Here is an 18,281-nt window from a genome sequence, read left to right on the forward strand (position 1 = left end):
TATTTTCATAAACTATATCAGTGAATGTTGTTTTTGAATGAACAAAGATGAATTATTAGTGGGGATTGAAGTTAATTACCTGAAATCAACATCCAAGCAGAATGAATTATTAGCCATCTTTATGGAATCTTTGCTCATTTCTTTGGCTAAGTAATAAATAATTAATAATTTAAAAGTTTGAATGATTCTTTAAAATTTTTAAGAATAATTTTGAATTAAAAATGTTAATCTAATTAATCTTAAATTAAATCAAAATTTTTTTATAATATTATGTTCATTATTCAATACTAAATGTTTACATGAAATTAAAAAAATAAATTTTATTATTATTTATTTTTAAATTTTTTGTTTACAAATATCGTTTCTAACACACATTAAAACAATATATATATATATAATTTATGATTTTATTATAATATTATTATTCATGTTTTATTAAAAAATATTTATTTTTTGATAAGTTTTGAATTAAATTAAATTTATCTTACATAAATTGAATTTGTAATGTTTTTACAAAACCAAACCCCGACGGTTGAAAACAATTAGCCAAAACTGCTTGGATACGGGTTGAATCAGAGAACACTCCCGGGTACTGCTTGGTACAGGTCTCTCGTTTTCTTGCTTTGCAGTTTCCCCTCCTGCAACCAAGCGAATCTCTTGGAGGACGACGCCGCCGCCGCCGCTATGAAACGATCAATTGAGGAAGACATCAGCACCACCATCGTCTCCGCCGCCACCAACATGAAGAAGCCCGTCTTCTTGACCAAAGCCCAGCGCGAACAGTTGGCCCTTCAACGTCGCCACGAAGAAATCGCCGAACAGAAGCGCCGTGCTGAACAACAGCTACTCCAAGCCCGCTCCTCCTCCGGCAACCACTCCTCCCACGCTGCCTCCACCAACAAACCCTCAGATCCCTCTCTGGACAGCCGCCATCACCGCTCTTCCAGAGACCGAGATCGCGATCGCGATCGCGATCGCGATCGCGACCGGGACCGTGATTCAGAGCGGAGGAACCGCGATCGGGAACGCGAGGAAGAGGCCAAGGTTCGGGAGCGAGCTCGCTCAGAGAAACTAGCTGACCGGGAGCGAGAGAAAGAGCTTGAATCCATCAAAGAACAGTACCTCGGATCCAAGAAACCCAAGAAAAGGGTTATTAAACCCAGCGAGAAGTTCCGATTTTCCTTCGATTGGGAGAACACTGAGGACACCTCCCGCGACATGAATTCACTCTACCAAAACCCTCACGAGGCTCAGCTCTTGTTCGGAAGAGGATTTCGTGCTGGCATGGATCGTCGTGAGCAGAAGAAGCTCGCCGCCAAGAACGAGAAAGAGATGAGAGAGGAGATCCGCAAGAAAGAGGGTGTTGAGGAGAGACCGGAGGAGGCTGCAGCCCAGAGGCAGAAGGAACAAGCCGCCGAATTGTATGATACTTTTGATATGAGAGTGGATCGCCACTGGACCGAAAAGAAGCTAGAGGAAATGACTGAGAGGGACTGGAGAATTTTCAGAGAGGATTTCAATATATCTTACAAGGGCTCTAAGATTCCTCGCCCTATGAGGAGTTGGGTAGAGAGCAAATTGAGTACTGAGCTGCTCAAGGCCGTGGAGAGGGCTGGCTATAAGACGCCTTCCCCTATTCAGATGGCAGCCATTCCTCTCGGACTGCAACAGCGCGATGTGATTGGGATTGCTGAGACTGGTTCTGGTAAGACTGCTGCATTTGTGCTTCCCATGCTGACTTACATTTCTAGACTCCCTCCCATGAGCGAGGAGAATGAAGCTGAAGGGCCTTATGCTGTTGTAATGGCCCCTACCCGTGAACTTGCGCAGCAGATTGAGGATGAGACTGTGAAGTTTGCCCATTATTTGGGTATCAAAGTGGTTTCTATTGTCGGTGGTCAGTCGATCGAAGAGCAAGGGTTTAGGATCAGGCAAGGGTGTGAGGTTGTAATTGCGACACCTGGGCGGCTAATTGATTGCCTGGAGAGGCGTTATGCTGTTTTGAACCAATGCAATTATGTTGTTCTGGACGAGGCTGATCGCATGATTGACATGGGTTTTGAGCCACAAGTGGTGGGTGTTTTGGATGCTATGCCTTCAAGCAATTTGAAGCCAGAGAATGAAGATGAAGAGCTTGATGAGAAAAAAATATACCGGACCACTTATATGTTCAGCGCTACAATGCCTCCAGCTGTGGAACGGCTTGCAAGGAAGTACTTAAGAAATCCTGTTGTAGTCACAATTGGCACTGCTGGAAAGGCCACTGACCTGATCACTCAGCATGTTATTATGATGAAGGAATCAGAGAAAATGTTTAAGTTGCAGAAGCTGCTGGATGAACTCGGAGATAAGACTGCAATTGTGTTTATCAACACTAAAAAGTCTGCAGATAATCTTGCCAAGGGTTTGGATAAGGCAGGCTACCGAGTGACAACTTTGCATGGTGGAAAGTCACAAGAGCAGAGGGAAATTAGCCTTGAAGGTTTTAGGACCAAGAGATATAATGTTTTGGTTGCAACAGATGTGGCTGGGCGTGGGATTGATATCCCTGATGTCGCACATGTTATAAACTATGACATGCCTGGGAATATTGAGATGTACACACATCGTATTGGACGGACAGGCCGTGCAGGGAAGACAGGGGTGGCCACAACATTCTTGACTCTGCATGATTCTGATGTCTTCTATGACCTCAAGCAGATGCTTATTCAGAATAACAGTCCTGTGCCTCCAGAACTAGCAAGACATGAGGCTTCAAAATTCAAGCCAGGAGCAATTCCTGACAGACCACCTAGACGCAATGACACAGTTTTTGCACACTGAGAAATTTGGAATTTTCCAGGACACTTTAGTGACAAGTCTGACCATAATTTGCCATATTATGGTATTTTAGCAGATTAAACCTATGCACACGGTGAAATGAGTTTGCATCTTGATTGGAATAGAAGTGTCTGTAAAGTGATTAAAAGGAATCCAGAGTGCTGAAAGTGGTGGATGAAACTATTACTTATGTCTGTGGTATAGCTGCTGCCATGCCATTGTTGCCATCTGATGCAAGGACCTTCATAATGATATTGATTGAGAATTTCCTATTATCCTTTATTTTCTTTTTGTTCATTTATGCTGAAGTTGATTTAAAGGCATTAATTTTTGTTTTTCAGTGTGCTCATAGGAGTTATTATTTATCTGACATCTAATACCAATTTATCTCATGCATTACTATCCTATCAAAATCTGTTGAATTCAGTTATGCTACTAACTTCCTTAGCTTAAAATAGCAATTCGTGTATTAGAGCTTAGAATGTAGAACTCATATTGTTATTAGGTGCCTTGGTTTGAAACCTGTAATTTAGCTGGATTTTTCTTAATGGAATAGAGGAACAACTGGAATCAGGTAGACTAGCTGTAAAGAAAAAGACAAAGGCAGGAAAAAGAGAAAGAAAGAAAGAATACCAAATGTTAGATATTCAAAGGCCTAGATTAAATTGGTCTTACTAAACCTGTCATGAGAAATGGATCAGTTGGATTATGGATTGTTATTTTGTATTTTGCATTCATTTCTTATTAATGAAATTGCTATGTAATATTGGGATATTTGGGTAACAAGGTAAATTTAGAGTATTTGAGGTTTTTAAGAGATTTACAATACAGCAAAAGCAAATTATGGAAACTAGTTTGGATGAAGATGAAATTTCTTCATATTCTTCTGAACTAGCTTTTCTGGAGTGAGTATGATGCATCAGCATCATCATCATCATCACATCATTATAATCTAAAATTTCCCCATATGGAAATGGGTTGAAAACAAGTAATTTCAGGCTTGAAGTAGTATGTGTTTTCAGAGTTGGAGGAAGGATGGAGGAAAATGGTTTGTTTTTTCAGCTGGAGCATATACTTTCAAGTTATACATTTTATGCTTGTAATGGGAACTAAACAACAGAACAGGTTAGTACTTAGTACTTATATAGTTATGTTTTCTTTAAGATCTTCGTTGTTTAAATTTTTTCCTCTCATTCTCAATTTTGGAGCTAATTGAATATCTCCAATTTTCTTAGCCTGAGACCAATTATTGGGATTCTGTCGTGCACATTCTTTTAGAAACACCAGGAATGAGGATATTCTGGTTACAATGGTGATCCTTCAGGTTTACAACACTTTTGTGATAGAGTTGTTGATGGTATTGGGGCAATTTTCTTGGCTTTAGAATGACAGCCTGTTATTTGGTAACAATGAACCTCTGATATTGCAAAAAGAATTGAACAAGAACAGTGGTGAGCAGAATTTCAAACTTCATAACCTGCATGGCTATTGCTTGCAAATGAATAATTTCTTACCACTATTTATAGCTGATATAGATTTATAGGTTCTGTTTTGCTTTATTTAGTTCACAGGTTTGCATCTTTTTTTCTTTCCCTTTGTATCAGTTTCCAGTGGTTCCGATTTATGATACCCATGTCTATTATGTTTAACTTATCAATATGGATTTTAGTTCTATATCCTGGGTGGGACACTCTGGACTTGGTTCTCTTTACTATTTTAAGAAACTGATCGTTCTCTGTTATCAACTTATTTATTTGCTTATTGTTTTTTTGGGTGTACCAGCAAGAAAGTGGCCTTTTTTACTTCAGACGAACTGTAGCATTGTCATTTGTGTGGTTCCTTTATACAGGGAATGCCCTGTGCTGTGTTGTTGGTGCATGATGGTTGAAATGGAGCTCATTCATTACACTAATTTCTGTAAGCAATGGTTCATGAGTTGATAGGCATCCAGAATAATAAAGCAGATCTGAGAAACATTAGCAAGTTTCCTAAAGATCAGCAGGTTGGACTACTTTTTTCCTTTGCCTATTATTTGTTAAATATTTTGTACTAGGAGTGACCTGTAGCTGTGTAATCTATGCTTCCAGGAGGTTGTACTATCATCTGAACTAGCTGTGTTCTTTAAAGCTAACATGCATGTTGGAGATATTGGAATGAATATCAAAAGAATGGTGGATGAATTTCAGCAAATTTCAAAAGGTAACCAGAACATTCAGACAATAGATTCTTGAGAGACAAATTTGTTAACTCCTTTTCATGGGATCTTTATTTTAGTTACTGTTATAAATCCTTAATTGGTTTGATTTTCTGCAGAAGACATCCCTAAATTTGTTGACAATTATCCTCAGTACAGAAATATGCATGGCAATGTTTCAAAGCATGTGACTATGGTCTTAGAAACGAGCAAAGATAGTTGAAGAGCGAAAGCTCATGTTAGTTTCACAAAGAGAGCAAGAGTTGGCTTGTAATGATGGGCAAGTGGCTGCATTTGAGGTATAGGCCTATTGCTATAGACATCAAGCATTTTATAGCCCTATCCTTAGATATTGGGGGGGGGAGAAATGTAAAAACACATAAAAAGCATAACATAATAGAGAATTCGACAAAATATAGTAAAAGAGCATGAGAGAGTCATAATGACCTTTTAACATTAAAAACTAAGGTGGAGATCAGACACAAGAAAACTTTCTAGTCAATGAAAAAAAAAAACATGGAACTTAGTTTGTTATCCTTTTTCTTTTATGGGTAGAACTTAGTTTGTTATCCTTATTCTGTGGCATTCACAAATCAAGGGAGAAAAGAGAATTTAAGGGATCGAGGGAGGTTCATAGAAGGGAATCAGCCACTTAAAAGTCCCCAAAAAAGATCATCTTCTTCTTGTTCAATAAAATTATTATGTTGCCTTCGACTTGCTGGTGTAAAGATTGGTGATCCAAGAAATAATCTCCAGTTTTTGCTTCAAGAATTAAATGTTTTCTTGTGGTCTTCATGTTACTAGTGTAAATATGTTTATCCAAACTATTACTGTTCATAGCCATTGATATTCATTCACCTAGATATATTTGTTGAAATGGTAACTGCTGTAAATTGTGTTCTGAATTCTTCTATTCATTAGAAAATGATTACAACCTATTTATACACAAGAGTTAGCTAAACTTAAGGTAAACATTCCAAGAGAATTAAGGTAGTATAATTACAAGATATTCTAAGTGAGACTCAATTGATTATCTCAATAGTGAGACTTCATTGATTTTCTCCTAAATGAGACTCCTAGAAGGTCTTAGGTGGTGTTTGTTTTTTTCAATGTTTTAAAAATCGGAGCGGACCGGTCTTACCGGTCCAACCGTCGATCGGTCACCATTTCGGTCCGGTCCGGCCATTTGGCCCGCAAAGAGGTTGAGCCGAAATCAAACTGGTTGAACCGGCGATCGGACCGCCAAATTGAACGAACCGGCTGATTCCCTCCGAATCGTCCAGCTCAATCTTTTTTTTTTTTTTCTTTTTTTCCCTCCTAGCATTCTCGCGGCTGTTCCCATTGTCACCGGTCACTAGAGCGTCGTCCTGCTGGCAGCAGCCCCCGCACGTTGGAAAGCCCTCCCCCGAAACGTTGCAAAGCCCCGTCGTCGGCCACTCAACCCCCCCTCCCCCGCAGTTGTTCCCATTGTCGTCGACAGTGTTTGAAATATCGAAAAATTTTGGCGATATTTCTCAAAAATCGTGGAGTTAGGGTTCGTGAAATTTAAATCCAATGGCATAAAAGCAAAGGGACCCTTAGAACAGATCCAGAAAACACAAGGAGCAAAAAAAATAGCAATTTTGTTGGTTTTCCTTGGGGGTTTTGAACGGATTTTCTCGAAAATCAAACGATGATGAATTTTCCCGAAAATCAAATGGGGGATGGATTTTCTTAGGAATCAAACAGGGGTTGCAAAGAAAAAAATCAAAAACATGATTAGATTAGTAACTGCGAGGATTGAGGGTGGCAGAGGAAAGTAAGGCCTTTTTGGCTTTTTACCTTTTAGGGATTGTGTCGTCTGAAGGGCACCTTCAGAGAAAAGGGCTTCTTTGCCTCGAGTGAGCTCCATATAAATAATTATTAATAATTCATCTTAATTTTTATTAAATTAAAACCATGGCTTGAGTTCAATGCATGCTACCATTGGACTATGATACTCTTTGATAATATATATTTAATTTAAATTTGTTAAGGTTCATCATTAAAAAAAAAATCTAATTTTAATTATTTTATTTTAAATTATATTTAATTGATTAATAAAAATATAAAAATAAATATTATAAATTTTTTAAAATTTTAATAATATATAAAAATATATTTATAACGACATTGGTTCAACCACGGTTCGACCATCGGTCCGACCAATGAATCGGTAACTTTTCCGATTTAATGACCGGTCCGATTCTGAAAACATTGGTTTTTTTGGCTTTTTATTGAAAGCAATTTGTTTTCAGAATTTAGGTTGTTTGTTTTTCTACTTTTTCATGACTTATTATAAATTTTTTACTAAATAGAAAATACCAAAATATGTAGTTTTTTCTAAATAGAAAAAATAACATATTTGTTTTTTTTTACTTTTTAATACTTAATATAAATAAAATACTGCAAAAACAAACAACCTAATATTTAACACTATTAAGCATTAAGGTTCTATTTAGAACTAAGTAAAAAAAACAAACACCACCTTAGTGAGACTTTAAGGTTTCTATCTCTTATCTTCTTTCTTTCTAATTTTTTATTTTATTTTCTCTATCATAAACTTTATCCTTGTTCCTCTCCTTAAACCCTAAAAAGTTGAAACCCAAGCCCACTTATTTGATTGTAGGCAACCATCCTAGGGTTGTCCTACATCATGGATGATATCAAAAATGGATCAACCTAGTTTTAAAATTTTGTTCTTTTGTTGAAAGTTGGAGTTAAAGCTTTAGGATGTCAAATTTTGTGTTTAAAATATTTAGATTAATTACTGATCGATCTCACAAAAGGGTAACAATTTTTGTTGTGTCCAAAATTTCAGTCTCATATGATCGATTAGGATTCGATCATATTTGGAAAATCTTCCTTTTTCCAAACAAATTTGAGTCATTTGATTGAGTTTAAAACCTTAGTATTTAACCCTTATTTCCATATGAGGGTTTCACGACTGTGAGAGCTAGGTGGCCTCCCTTAAGCTTCAAGTTCTTTACCTATTTTAAGGTTGTTTTTGAAAGAAAAATTTATGGGTTTTGAATTGAAAATCATCTTTCAAGTGAGACGATTTCATTTAAAATGGGTTGATTCAGTGTTGGTTTCATTCTTACTCTCATCTTCGTCATCTTTGGGGTAAAACCTGAACTTCTTCTTGTGTGGGTTTAAGCAAAGGTCGAGATCAAGCGTAGTATAGACTCCAAGTATGCCTCGAAAGAAGAAAGTGGGTAGCTAAAATTCAAAGGTACTAGGCAAATGGTCCAAGAGAGGATTGAAGCCTTGGGTTAGGAAAATCCTTGTACTTGATTAATTTTCTTCATAGTGGATGGTGAAGAGACAATTTCTCATCATTTTTTGTCCCTTTCCAAAATCGTCCCTTCAAGAGGCGATATTAACATATAAATTTTTTAAAGGAAATTTTAGAAATTGTATCTTAAAAAGACTATTTCTATGTTATAATAGTTTTTAAAAGGAAATAAATTATTTTTAAAGGCGATTTTAAAAGGAAATAAAAAATTTTATTTTTCTCTTTCCTGAAAAAAATTACGTAGATTTGGAATTATTTTTTCGAATAAGGTAGTTTAGAAATTATTTTTTTAAACTATTGTAGTTTAGAAATTACTTTTGATGGTTATTTACATACAATTCGTGGTTTGCAGTTTGTTGGGGTCCCATTTCAGAAAAATTGAAAAAAGAAACAAGGCCCACTGGGACACAATCCCTTAATTTTTTATTTCATCCATCCAGTTGTCTGGAGAAGTCTCTTGAACCTAGTTTGGTTAGAGAACAGAAAACACATCCAGTGAGAAAATAACAATTTTTTGGATTAAATTAACCAGAAATAGGGTAGAAAGGCTGCCCTGATGCAGGTAGTGGCACTTTCATATAGACTCAAATGACAATCTTGAATTAAACCCACGGTGATTATGAGAAGCAAATCTAAAAAAATTATCCCCCATGATTTTTCTGCAACAACCTGCATACTTTTTAATATTAGCAGACAACTACCTTGCTTAGACTTGGGTGGTGAAAACAAAAACCCGTCATTTAGTCATTGTTTTATAGGTATCAAAATCAAGTCATTTAGGATAAATAAAATGTTGGGGTGACCCGGGATGGGTAGCCCCAAATGATGATGGTTCAATGCCATGCCAATCCGAGAAAAAGCATTCAAAAAAGTTCATTTTTTCATAACTAAAGAACTGTGTCTATTCCATGCCCAACAATATTTCATAACAGAAAACTGTATTCACTAAGGCTGTGAAGAAACGATACCAAAATTTGTAAATTCGGACCATTTCATTATAGTTCCAAAATCACTCCAAAAATAACAAATAAACAAAAATCCACCCAGCCCACTGTTAGAAATTTTCTAATGTCCCACATGACACATGTATGACTTTAGTCTTTTATTAAAATGGAGCTATCTGATCTAATCCCTAAAATATTGGTTATACAATTAGAGAAGTAGTTTCCTATTTTTACTCGTTACTTTGATGGGAAATGGAGTGGCGGTTACTAAACCGCTGATAGTTACCAAAAGGAAATAGGTCCTCTCTCTACCCATTTAAGTAGCATTGTATGGTTTCCATCATTAGTGTGTGAATGTAATTTTTCATTTAAGAGAAAGGGCTAAGAGAGAGAAATCTATCTCCTAGAGAATTCTACATTTTCAGATCAAGAATTTACTGAAGAAATTGCTATGGATTCCGGTATGTTATTTATGTTTGTGAAAATCATGATAGTCAAGATCTTGGAATTTATAAACCATTAAGTTTACGTTTAAACTTCTTTAACATGTGGTATCATAGCACTTGTTAAGACTTTCATGATTTTTCATTATGATCTATTTGCTGGAATCAATTATTTGGGGAAGATTTCATTTAGATTTGCTCGGTTATATTTGATATGATTTAGTTTTGATTTCATGTGCTTTTTAGTCTTCAATATCTTTCTAACTCTTTTTTATAAGTTGGAAGAACACTTTCCTCCATCCATACTCGGCATATCCAGTACCTTATTTTTAGATACATCATGCAGCCTTGTTAGATCTTTTGAATCTAATTTGTCCTTAATGGATCTTGTGCCAGTTTGCTGATTCTGAAACAAAATGACAAAATCAATCATCATACTTAATATTTTAGCAAAATTATATATAGAAGGGATACATTTTATGTAAAGTGCTTGTCACTGAGGATAGTGTTATCCTGCAAACAGATACTGCCAAAAGAATTAGGACAACTATCCATTAAGAGGTTCTTAGGTTGGCATATTGAACTTTGTAACTCAATTATGTTTTCACCCCAATCTGAGTACTGTTTTTGCACTGCATCAAAAAACCTCCAGAGTTTTTGTGTCTAGCTTCTATATATAATTTTGTTTGGGAATTTAGTGTGGTTGAAAAACTCGGTTGTTCAAAAACCAGATTAAGGTTTAGACAGTTTGTCCACATCCCAATGATGCATATCAGTTTATAATTCTTGATGTTCTTTGGATTCCGTTTTTTACAAATAAATAAATGAAATCTCTTTTTTATTTACATTATTTATTACTTATTATTTGGTGACTGACTAATTCCTAGATGAGTGGGATTTTATTTTGCTGGGTGATTCATATATGATGCTATGATGGTTTGACCATTTCCATGAGAATTCCTAGTAATGTCGTTGGCTTTTATTGAACAAATCACATATTTTTGTGCATTTTCTTTTCCGCGTGATGCTACATGCATATCTTTTAGCAAATTGTTTTGCGAAGTGATTATTTCAACTCAAAATCCTATTTTATGAAATAGTTTGGTGATCACCAAAGTGAACCAACTAGAAAGTCATAGGTTTTAAGTTGTATTTTGGATCTTAATACTCATATCCCAAGTATTAAGAAAATGGCTTTGCAAATTTTTGAATAGGTATTTATATGTATCTTTGATCATGAGAATATTTTGGCTTAGGCGAACCACTTTTCTTGTGATTAATATATTGAGGTAAAATAATTAATGTGTACCCTTAATTGAGAGTTGGAATCGGATACCCAAAGGTAACGGACTTATCGGATTATGGATACATTATTAATTATTTTTTTATAGGTGAAAGGGAATCACCATAATAGTCAAAAGTTTAATTTTGTATGCTGTAATTTTCATCCAAATATGTGTTACAGTAGTACTATTTATTATTTAACTCAAAGCATTGATGTGTGAGCATATATTAATTGCAGTTTCAGTTCCTGTTTCGCTTCATTCGCACGCTTCATCTGTTCCGATCCTTAATGGAACAAATTTCTCAGACTGGTCTGAGCAAGTCCAGTTTCACCTAGGTGTACTAGATCTTGATTTGGCACTTCGGACTGAGAAACCGCCTGCTATTACCGAGGAAAGTAGCGCGGAAGAAAAAACTTTAAGTCATTCTTGGGAAAGATTGAACAGATTGAGCATTATGTTTATGCGAATGAGAATAGCGAACAACATTAATTCAACACTTCCTGAACATGACACTGCTAAGGAATTTTTTAAGACTGTAGAAAAACGTTTTCGTTTAGCTGACAAGTCTCTTGTTGGGACATTAATGACTGAACTCACCACCATGAAGTTTGATGGTACTCGTGGGATGCATGAGCACATCCTTGAGATGTCAAATCTAGCTGCTAAACTGAAGGCTCTTGGAATGAATGTGGATGAGTCTTTTCTTATTCAATTTATTTTGAACTCCTTCCCTCTTCAGTATGGGCCATTTCAAATTCATTACAACACTATTAAGGACAAGTGGAATGTAAATGAATTGGCTAGTATGCCTGTTCAAGAAGAGACAAGACTTAAGCAACAAGGACATCATTCAATTCACCTTATAAGTAAAGGAGCCAGTAAGAAGTGGAAGAAACCTAAGAAGGGCAGAATGGCAAAAGGGCAGAACCACCTAAGATCAATGGGCCTCCTCAAGGAATAAAGGCTCATGAAAGGAGACAAAATAGTATCAAGTGTCGTTTCTGTAAGAAGTTTGGGCATGTTCAGAGAGATTGCCACAAACGTAGGGCATGGTTTGAGAAGAAAGGTAAGCCTTTAGCTTACGTATGTTTCAAATCCAATCTTACTGAAGTTCATTCTAATACTTGGTGGATTGGCTCAGGTTCCATTGTTCATGTTTCTAATTCAATGCAGGGCTTCCTTACAATCCAGACTTTAAACCAAAATGAAAGTTCCATAGTTGTGGGAAATGGAGTCAAAGTTCCAGTGGTTGCTATCGGGACATTTCGTTTATTTCTAGACACTGATTGTTATCTAGATTTGTTTTAGACTCTTTATATTCCTTCTATTTCTTGTAATTTGGTTTCTATGTCTAAACTCGATCTTGAAGGTTATTCCTTTTCATTTCGTAATAGAAGATTTAGTTTGTTTAAAAATTCTTCTTTTGTTGGTTCCGCTAGTTTATGTGATAGTTTGTATAAATTGAATCTTAATAGTCATTTTGTTGAAAGCCTTCTAACCCTGCATCATAATGTTGGAACTAAATGTTACTTGATCAATGAAAGTTCTTCTTACTTGTGGCACAAACGTTTGGGTCATATATCCAAAGAAAGAATGAAGAGATTAGTGAAAGATGAGATTTTGCCTAACGAAGATTTTACTGATCTCAATGTGTGTGCGTATTGTATTAAGGGAAAACAAATCAAACATACAAAGAAGGGTGCTACAAGAAGTAGAGAACTTCTTGAAATCGTCCATACAGACATTTGTGGGTCGTTTGACTCATCATCTTTTAGTAAAGAAAAATATTTTATCACTTTCATTGATGATTTTTCACGTTATTGTTATATCTATTTATTGCATGAAAAATCTCAAGCAGTGGATGCCCTAGAGGTGTACATTGTTGAGGTTGGAAGGCAATTAGATAAAAGGGTGAAAATTATCAGATCAAATAGAGGTGGTGAATATTATGGTAGATATGATGGATTGGGTCAACGCCCTGGCCCATTTGCTATACTCCTAGAAAAGCATGGTATATGTGCACAATACACTATGCCAGGTATGCCTCAGCAGAATGGAGTGGCTAAAAAGCGTAATTGTACATTGATGGATATGGTTAGGAGTATGTTAAGTAATTCCTCTTTACCCATTTCATTATGGATGGAAGCCCTTAAGACCGTTGTTTATTTATTGAATAGGGTTCCTACTAAAACAGTTCCAAAGACTCCTTTTGAATTGTGGACAAAAAGGAAACCAAGTTTAAGGCACTTGCATGTTTGGGGTTGCCCAACGGAGGGTAGGATTTATAGTCCACATGAAAAGAAATTGGATTTCAAAACCATTAGTGGTTACTTTATTGACTATCCAATGAAATCCAAAGGGTATAGGTTTTATTATCCTAATCATAGTACGAAAATTGTTGAAACGGGTAATGTCAGATTCATTGAGAATGGTGAAATCCGTGGGAGTGATCAATTACAAAAAAAACCAAATATTCAAGAAGTTAGGGTGCAAGTCCCACTACCCATAACTTCTAGAGAAATTGTTGTTCCTACAATTGTAGAATCTTTTGAAAATGTTGAACAACAAATTAATGATCAATCACTCTCTAATGAGATTATCACTAATGAACCAATTATGGAAGAACCACAACAATCAACATTAAGAAAGTCTCAAAGAGAACGTAGACCTGCTATTTCTAATGATTATGTGGTTTATTTACAAGAATCTGATTATGATATTGGGACAAGTAAAGACCCGGTTTCATTTTCACAAGCCATTGGCTATAATGATTCTGATAGATGGATTGATGCCATGAATGATGAGTTGAAATCAATGGATCAAAACAAAGTCTGGGAACTTGTCGAAATTGCCTAAAGGATATAAAGCAGGTAGTTGTAAATGGGTCTTTAAGACCAAATGCAACTCAAAAGGCAATATCGAACGACATAAAGCCAGACTTGTGACCAAAGGTTTCACTCAGAAATAGGATATTGATTATAAGAAGACTTTCTCTCCTGTATCCAAGACTCAGAATCATTATGGCTTTAGTTGCTTATTTTGATTTAGAACTACACTAAATGGATGTGAAAACTGTTTTTCTTAATGGGAGTTTAGAAGAAAAGGTTTATATGGATCAACCTGAAGGTTTCTCCATAAAGGGAAAAGAACAGATGGTTTGCAAATTAAATAAGTAAGTCAATATATGGACTTAAACAAGCTTCTAGACAATGGTATCTTAAATTCAATGATACTATTACTTCCTTCGGATTTAAGGAAAACACCATTGATTGATGTATGTACCTGAAGGTTAGTGGGAGCAAGTTTATATTTCTGATTTTATATGTTGATGATATTTTGCTTGCCAATAGTGATCTTGGTTTATTGCACACAACCAAGAAATTCCTCTCTAAGAATTTTGAAATGAAAGATATGGGTGAGGCAACTTACGTGATTGGAATAGAAATATTCCATGATCGCTCACGTGGTTTGTTGGGGTTGTCTCAAAACCGATATATTGAAACAATCTTAGAGAGATTTGATATGGAAAACCGTTCAGCTAGTATAGCCCCAATTCAGAAAGGGGATAAATTTAGTCTCACGCAATGTCCACAAAATGAATGGGAACGTAAACAGATGGAAAGAATTATTTATGCTTCTACTGTAGGAAGTTTGATGTATGCACAAACTTGCACCAAGCCAGACATTAGTTTTGCAATTGCTATGTTGGGCAGATACCAAAGTAATCCTAGAATGGATCATTGGAAAGCTGCAAAGAAAGTGATGAGGTACTTGAGGGGAACAAAAGATTATATGCTTACTTTTAAGAGGTCTGATAATTTGGAGGTGATTGGCTACACTAATTCAGACTTTGTTGGATGTGTTGATAGTAGAAAATCAACTTTTAGTTATGTATATCTGTTGGTTGGGGCAGCAATTTCATGGAAAAGTGCTAAACAAACTATTATTACTACATCCACAATGGAAGCTGAATGTGTGGCATGCTTTGAGGCCACGATTCATGGTTTATGGCTGCGAAATTTTATCTTAGGGCTTGCTATTGTCGACACTATTGAGAAGCCGCTGAGGATTTATTGTGATAATTTTGCAGTTGTATTTTTCTCCAAGAACGACAAATGCTCTAATGGTGCTAAACGCATGGAGTTAAAGTATTTTGCCGTTAAGGAGGAAGTTCAGAAACAACGGGTGTCTATTGAACATATTAATACTGAGCTCATGGTTGCAGATCCAATAACTAAAGGGTTACCACCAAAGACATTTAAAGAACATGTTAAAAGAATGGGTCTTGATTGTAACCCTTGATGTCTATTATGTTTGGATTGCAAATGTTTGTTTATGTTATTAGACATTTTGATATCTCATTAATCATGTTTCTTATTTTTTTTCATGTTTTCCATTTTGTACGTACATCTATGAGATCGGATAAATGATAACAGGAAGTCTTTTACAAAGACAGTTTTTGTTGGACCAATTTTGGATACTTCTCATTTATGAACTATGGTTGATTGGATTGCTAGTGTTGTAGTACATGGAAGGGACTATGGCGCCTTATTGATGTACAACCGCCATGACTCGTACTAGTGATTCATTTGACCATAGTATTTATGATGACCAATTTGAGTTGGAAATGGATTAGTTTTTTTTTTTTTTATGCGCATAATGTTGACTTCATTAGGGCTAAAATAAAGTTAGTCATATGGGACAAGTGGGAGAATGTTAGATATTTTCTAATGTCCCACATGACATGTGTATGGCTTTAGTCTTTTATTAAAATGGAGTTATCTGATCTAATCCCTAAAATATTGGTTATACAATTAGAGAAGTGGTTTCCTATTTTTACTCCTTACTTTGATGGGAAGTGGAGTGGCGGTTACTAAACTGTTGGCAGTTACCAAAAGGAAATAGGTCTTCTCTCTACCCATTTAAGTAGCATTGCACGGTTTCCATCAGTAGTATGTGAATGTAATTTTTCATTAAGAACAAAGGATAAGAGAGAGAAATCTATCTCCTAGAGAATTCTACATTTTCAGTTCAAGAATTTACTGAAGAAATTGCTATGGATTCCGGTATGTTATTTATGTTTGTGAAAATCATGATAGTCAAGATCTTGGAATTTATAAAGCATTAAGTTTATGTTTAAACTTCTTTAACACCCGCATCATCAACACTAGAACAAATCACTCGTCGCTATCTCATTTCCCCAATGATTTCCCCACTACAACAGCAGATCCACTTAAATCAAAGCCGATGAGGAGAACACAACAGATCGATAATCGTGTAAACACAAATTTCGCGGAACACACCCGATTTACCAATATATCTCAACGAAAATCCAGAAAACTCGTAGAAATAGAAGAAATAGAGACCGATTGCGCGTAAATATCTTAAGTCATGGAAAAAAAATTGGTACCTCATGTAGAAAGACCTCTTGTCCAATATCCGGTGAAGCCATTGATGTGTGTTTTTCTGCTGCTGAGAGATACATGAGAGAATTGTGAGACGTTGATCACATAAAACGTGGTAGAACTTCGCTACGTCACATTTTGGGATGAGATTGTGGCCACAGCCCAATTTGACTAGATCATGGAGCAAGGGCCCAGCCGCCCAGGCTCTAACAACACTTTCATCGCTTGTGGCCTTCGTAAGATGAAACTATAGGAGAATACAAAGATTAGCTCATTATTTGCTTGTAAGAATAAAGAGGTTAAGCCCCTTGATGCAATTCTGAAAAAAAATTTAAGCTCAATAAGAGTTTTTATATCTAATTAACTATTTTTTTTTAGAACTTAAAAAAAATACTTAAGGTAAAAGTCACGAAAGAAAGAAAAATTATAGGGGTTGTATTTTGGCTTACATAAAAAAATTTATTCAATAAATTTTTATAATACTAATATTTTCTTTTACAAATTATGATTTTTTCTTCAAATTTAACTTTAAACTAAAACTAAAAATATAAAATTAGACAAAATAGTTAATTTATTTACTTCCTCTACGTTGGTAAATAAAGGTATATGAGAATGAAATGAAGTCATTCCTCCATTTTAGAGAATGGGTTCCTTTAAAAAGTTGTAACATGCATCTCTTTTTTTCATTGACACATGTACGAGTTCTTTACAAATTTGGACGTAGCTGGATGGAAGAAAGGAAATATACAAATCACTGCCCAGTAGAGGAACCAGGAGCATCCGGATCCTTGTCTTTTTGGGCTAGGTCACTAATTGTTGCATTTTCTTCGTCATCAGAGGGATAGGTGGGGATATCTTGCGTGATGTTGTTCTTCCTTATGCAACACTGATAGTTGTAGAAGAACATCTCGTCCACCTGCTTCTAATAATCCTCAGTCAATGCCTCATTCTCAGTAGTGAACCCAACCCGAAGCATCTCAAGTTATTTCTTCTGAGCCTCAGATGTTGCCTTGAGATCCTCAAAATCCTTCTTCAGTTGATCACTCTCTTACTCAGCGACCTTCTACTTGGCCTCTGCAGCCTTTTTTTCCTCTCCCATCCGGCGAGCCTTAGTCTTCACCGCTTGCACCTTCTCCTGTAACTCCCTCATAACCTTCTCTATATTTGCGACTGCCATCAAGATCGCGGCCAACTCGCTCTCTACTCACCCGAGCTGAGTGCGAAGTTCATCATTGTTATTTATCTGTCGAGTAAGAAATACCCGCATACTATCCGCAACCTTTAGCCGTTTGAGAAGCGAACTTCATTGTCGCATCAGGTTATGAATAACAGTCACACCTTGAAACAACAGCAAAACAGATGTCAGAACCAGACGATTAAGCAAACTTGGGCAAAAGAGGAATAAAACTTATCACTTCTGTCGTCTCCTCAACAGTGTACTTAAGTAACAGATAAATGCACCGAAGTGTAGAGTTCAGAGTGACATGGGAGGGTCGAACCACGCCAACCATGTGAGGGTTTCCGCCCAGGTTGACGAAATGACGGTGGAAGAACGTGAAGAATTCTTTCACGCCAAATGTTGGAGGCTCGGGCGCAGTCAAATAAGGAACTGCTTTTAGCAGCACCGCTATTTCCTCCCAACTTGAGGGAATAGCCGGAGCAGCTTTTTCCTTGGCCTTGCCACCTAGAGTAGTTGCAAGAACCTCGTCTCCCACCAGACAAGTGCCCTTTAAAAAAGGTCTCACTGCTAACTCTAGGCAGGGTCAAACAATGTTAGAAGGGGGCACCTGCACCATAGGGACATCTGGAACCGGTTCCTCGCGAGTGGCCTCCAGACGACTCTTCTTTGTAGGCGGAGGTGTAGCCGGGAGTG

The 18,281-nt window shown here is 36.3% G+C and overlaps 2 protein-coding genes across 2 annotated transcripts; both read left to right on the forward strand.

The window, feature by feature from the left end:
• Window positions 1-520: 520 nt before the first annotated feature.
• On the forward strand, window positions 521-3,095 carry LOC100241918 (DEAD-box ATP-dependent RNA helicase 21). The gene has a single exon (XM_003631539.4). The coding sequence runs from the start codon at window positions 685-687 to the stop codon at window positions 2,821-2,823; it is 2,139 nt and encodes a 712-aa protein (XP_003631587.3). The 5' UTR covers window positions 521-684; the 3' UTR covers window positions 2,824-3,095.
• Window positions 3,096-3,325: 230 nt separating this feature from the next.
• On the forward strand, window positions 3,326-5,790 carry LOC132253547 (vacuolar protein sorting-associated protein 45 homolog). The gene is made up of 3 exons (XM_059735747.1): window positions 3,326-4,822; window positions 4,908-5,019; window positions 5,134-5,790. Exons 1-3 carry the CDS (start codon window positions 4,745-4,747, stop codon window positions 5,235-5,237), a joined length of 294 nt encoding a protein of 97 aa, XP_059591730.1. The 5' UTR covers window positions 3,326-4,744; the 3' UTR covers window positions 5,238-5,790.
• Window positions 5,791-18,281: the final 12,491 nt, after the last annotated feature.

The sequence above is a fragment of the Vitis vinifera genome, chromosome 3 (genome assembly GCF_030704535.1).
Source record: "Vitis vinifera cultivar Pinot Noir 40024 chromosome 3, ASM3070453v1".
In the NCBI taxonomy this organism is placed as follows: Eukaryota; Viridiplantae; Streptophyta; class Magnoliopsida; order Vitales; family Vitaceae; genus Vitis; species Vitis vinifera.

What these genes read in the sequence shown, in the direction of transcription:
- LOC100241918 (XM_003631539.4), top strand. Translation starts at nt 685, where the DNA reads ATGAAACGATCAATTGAGGAAGACATCAGCACCACCATCGTCTCCGCC.
- LOC132253547 (XM_059735747.1), top strand. Translation starts at nt 4,745, where the DNA reads ATGGTTCATGAGTTGATAGGCATCCAGAATAATAAAGCAGATCTGAGA. An exon ending in AGTTTCCTAAAGATCAGCAG is followed by an intron (nt 4,823 to 4,907) that starts GTTGGACTACTT and finishes CTATGCTTCCAG; the next exon opens with GAGGTTGTACTATCATCTGA. An exon ending in ATTTCAGCAAATTTCAAAAG is followed by an intron (nt 5,020 to 5,133) that starts GTAACCAGAACA and finishes GATTTTCTGCAG; the next exon opens with AAGACATCCCTAAATTTGTT.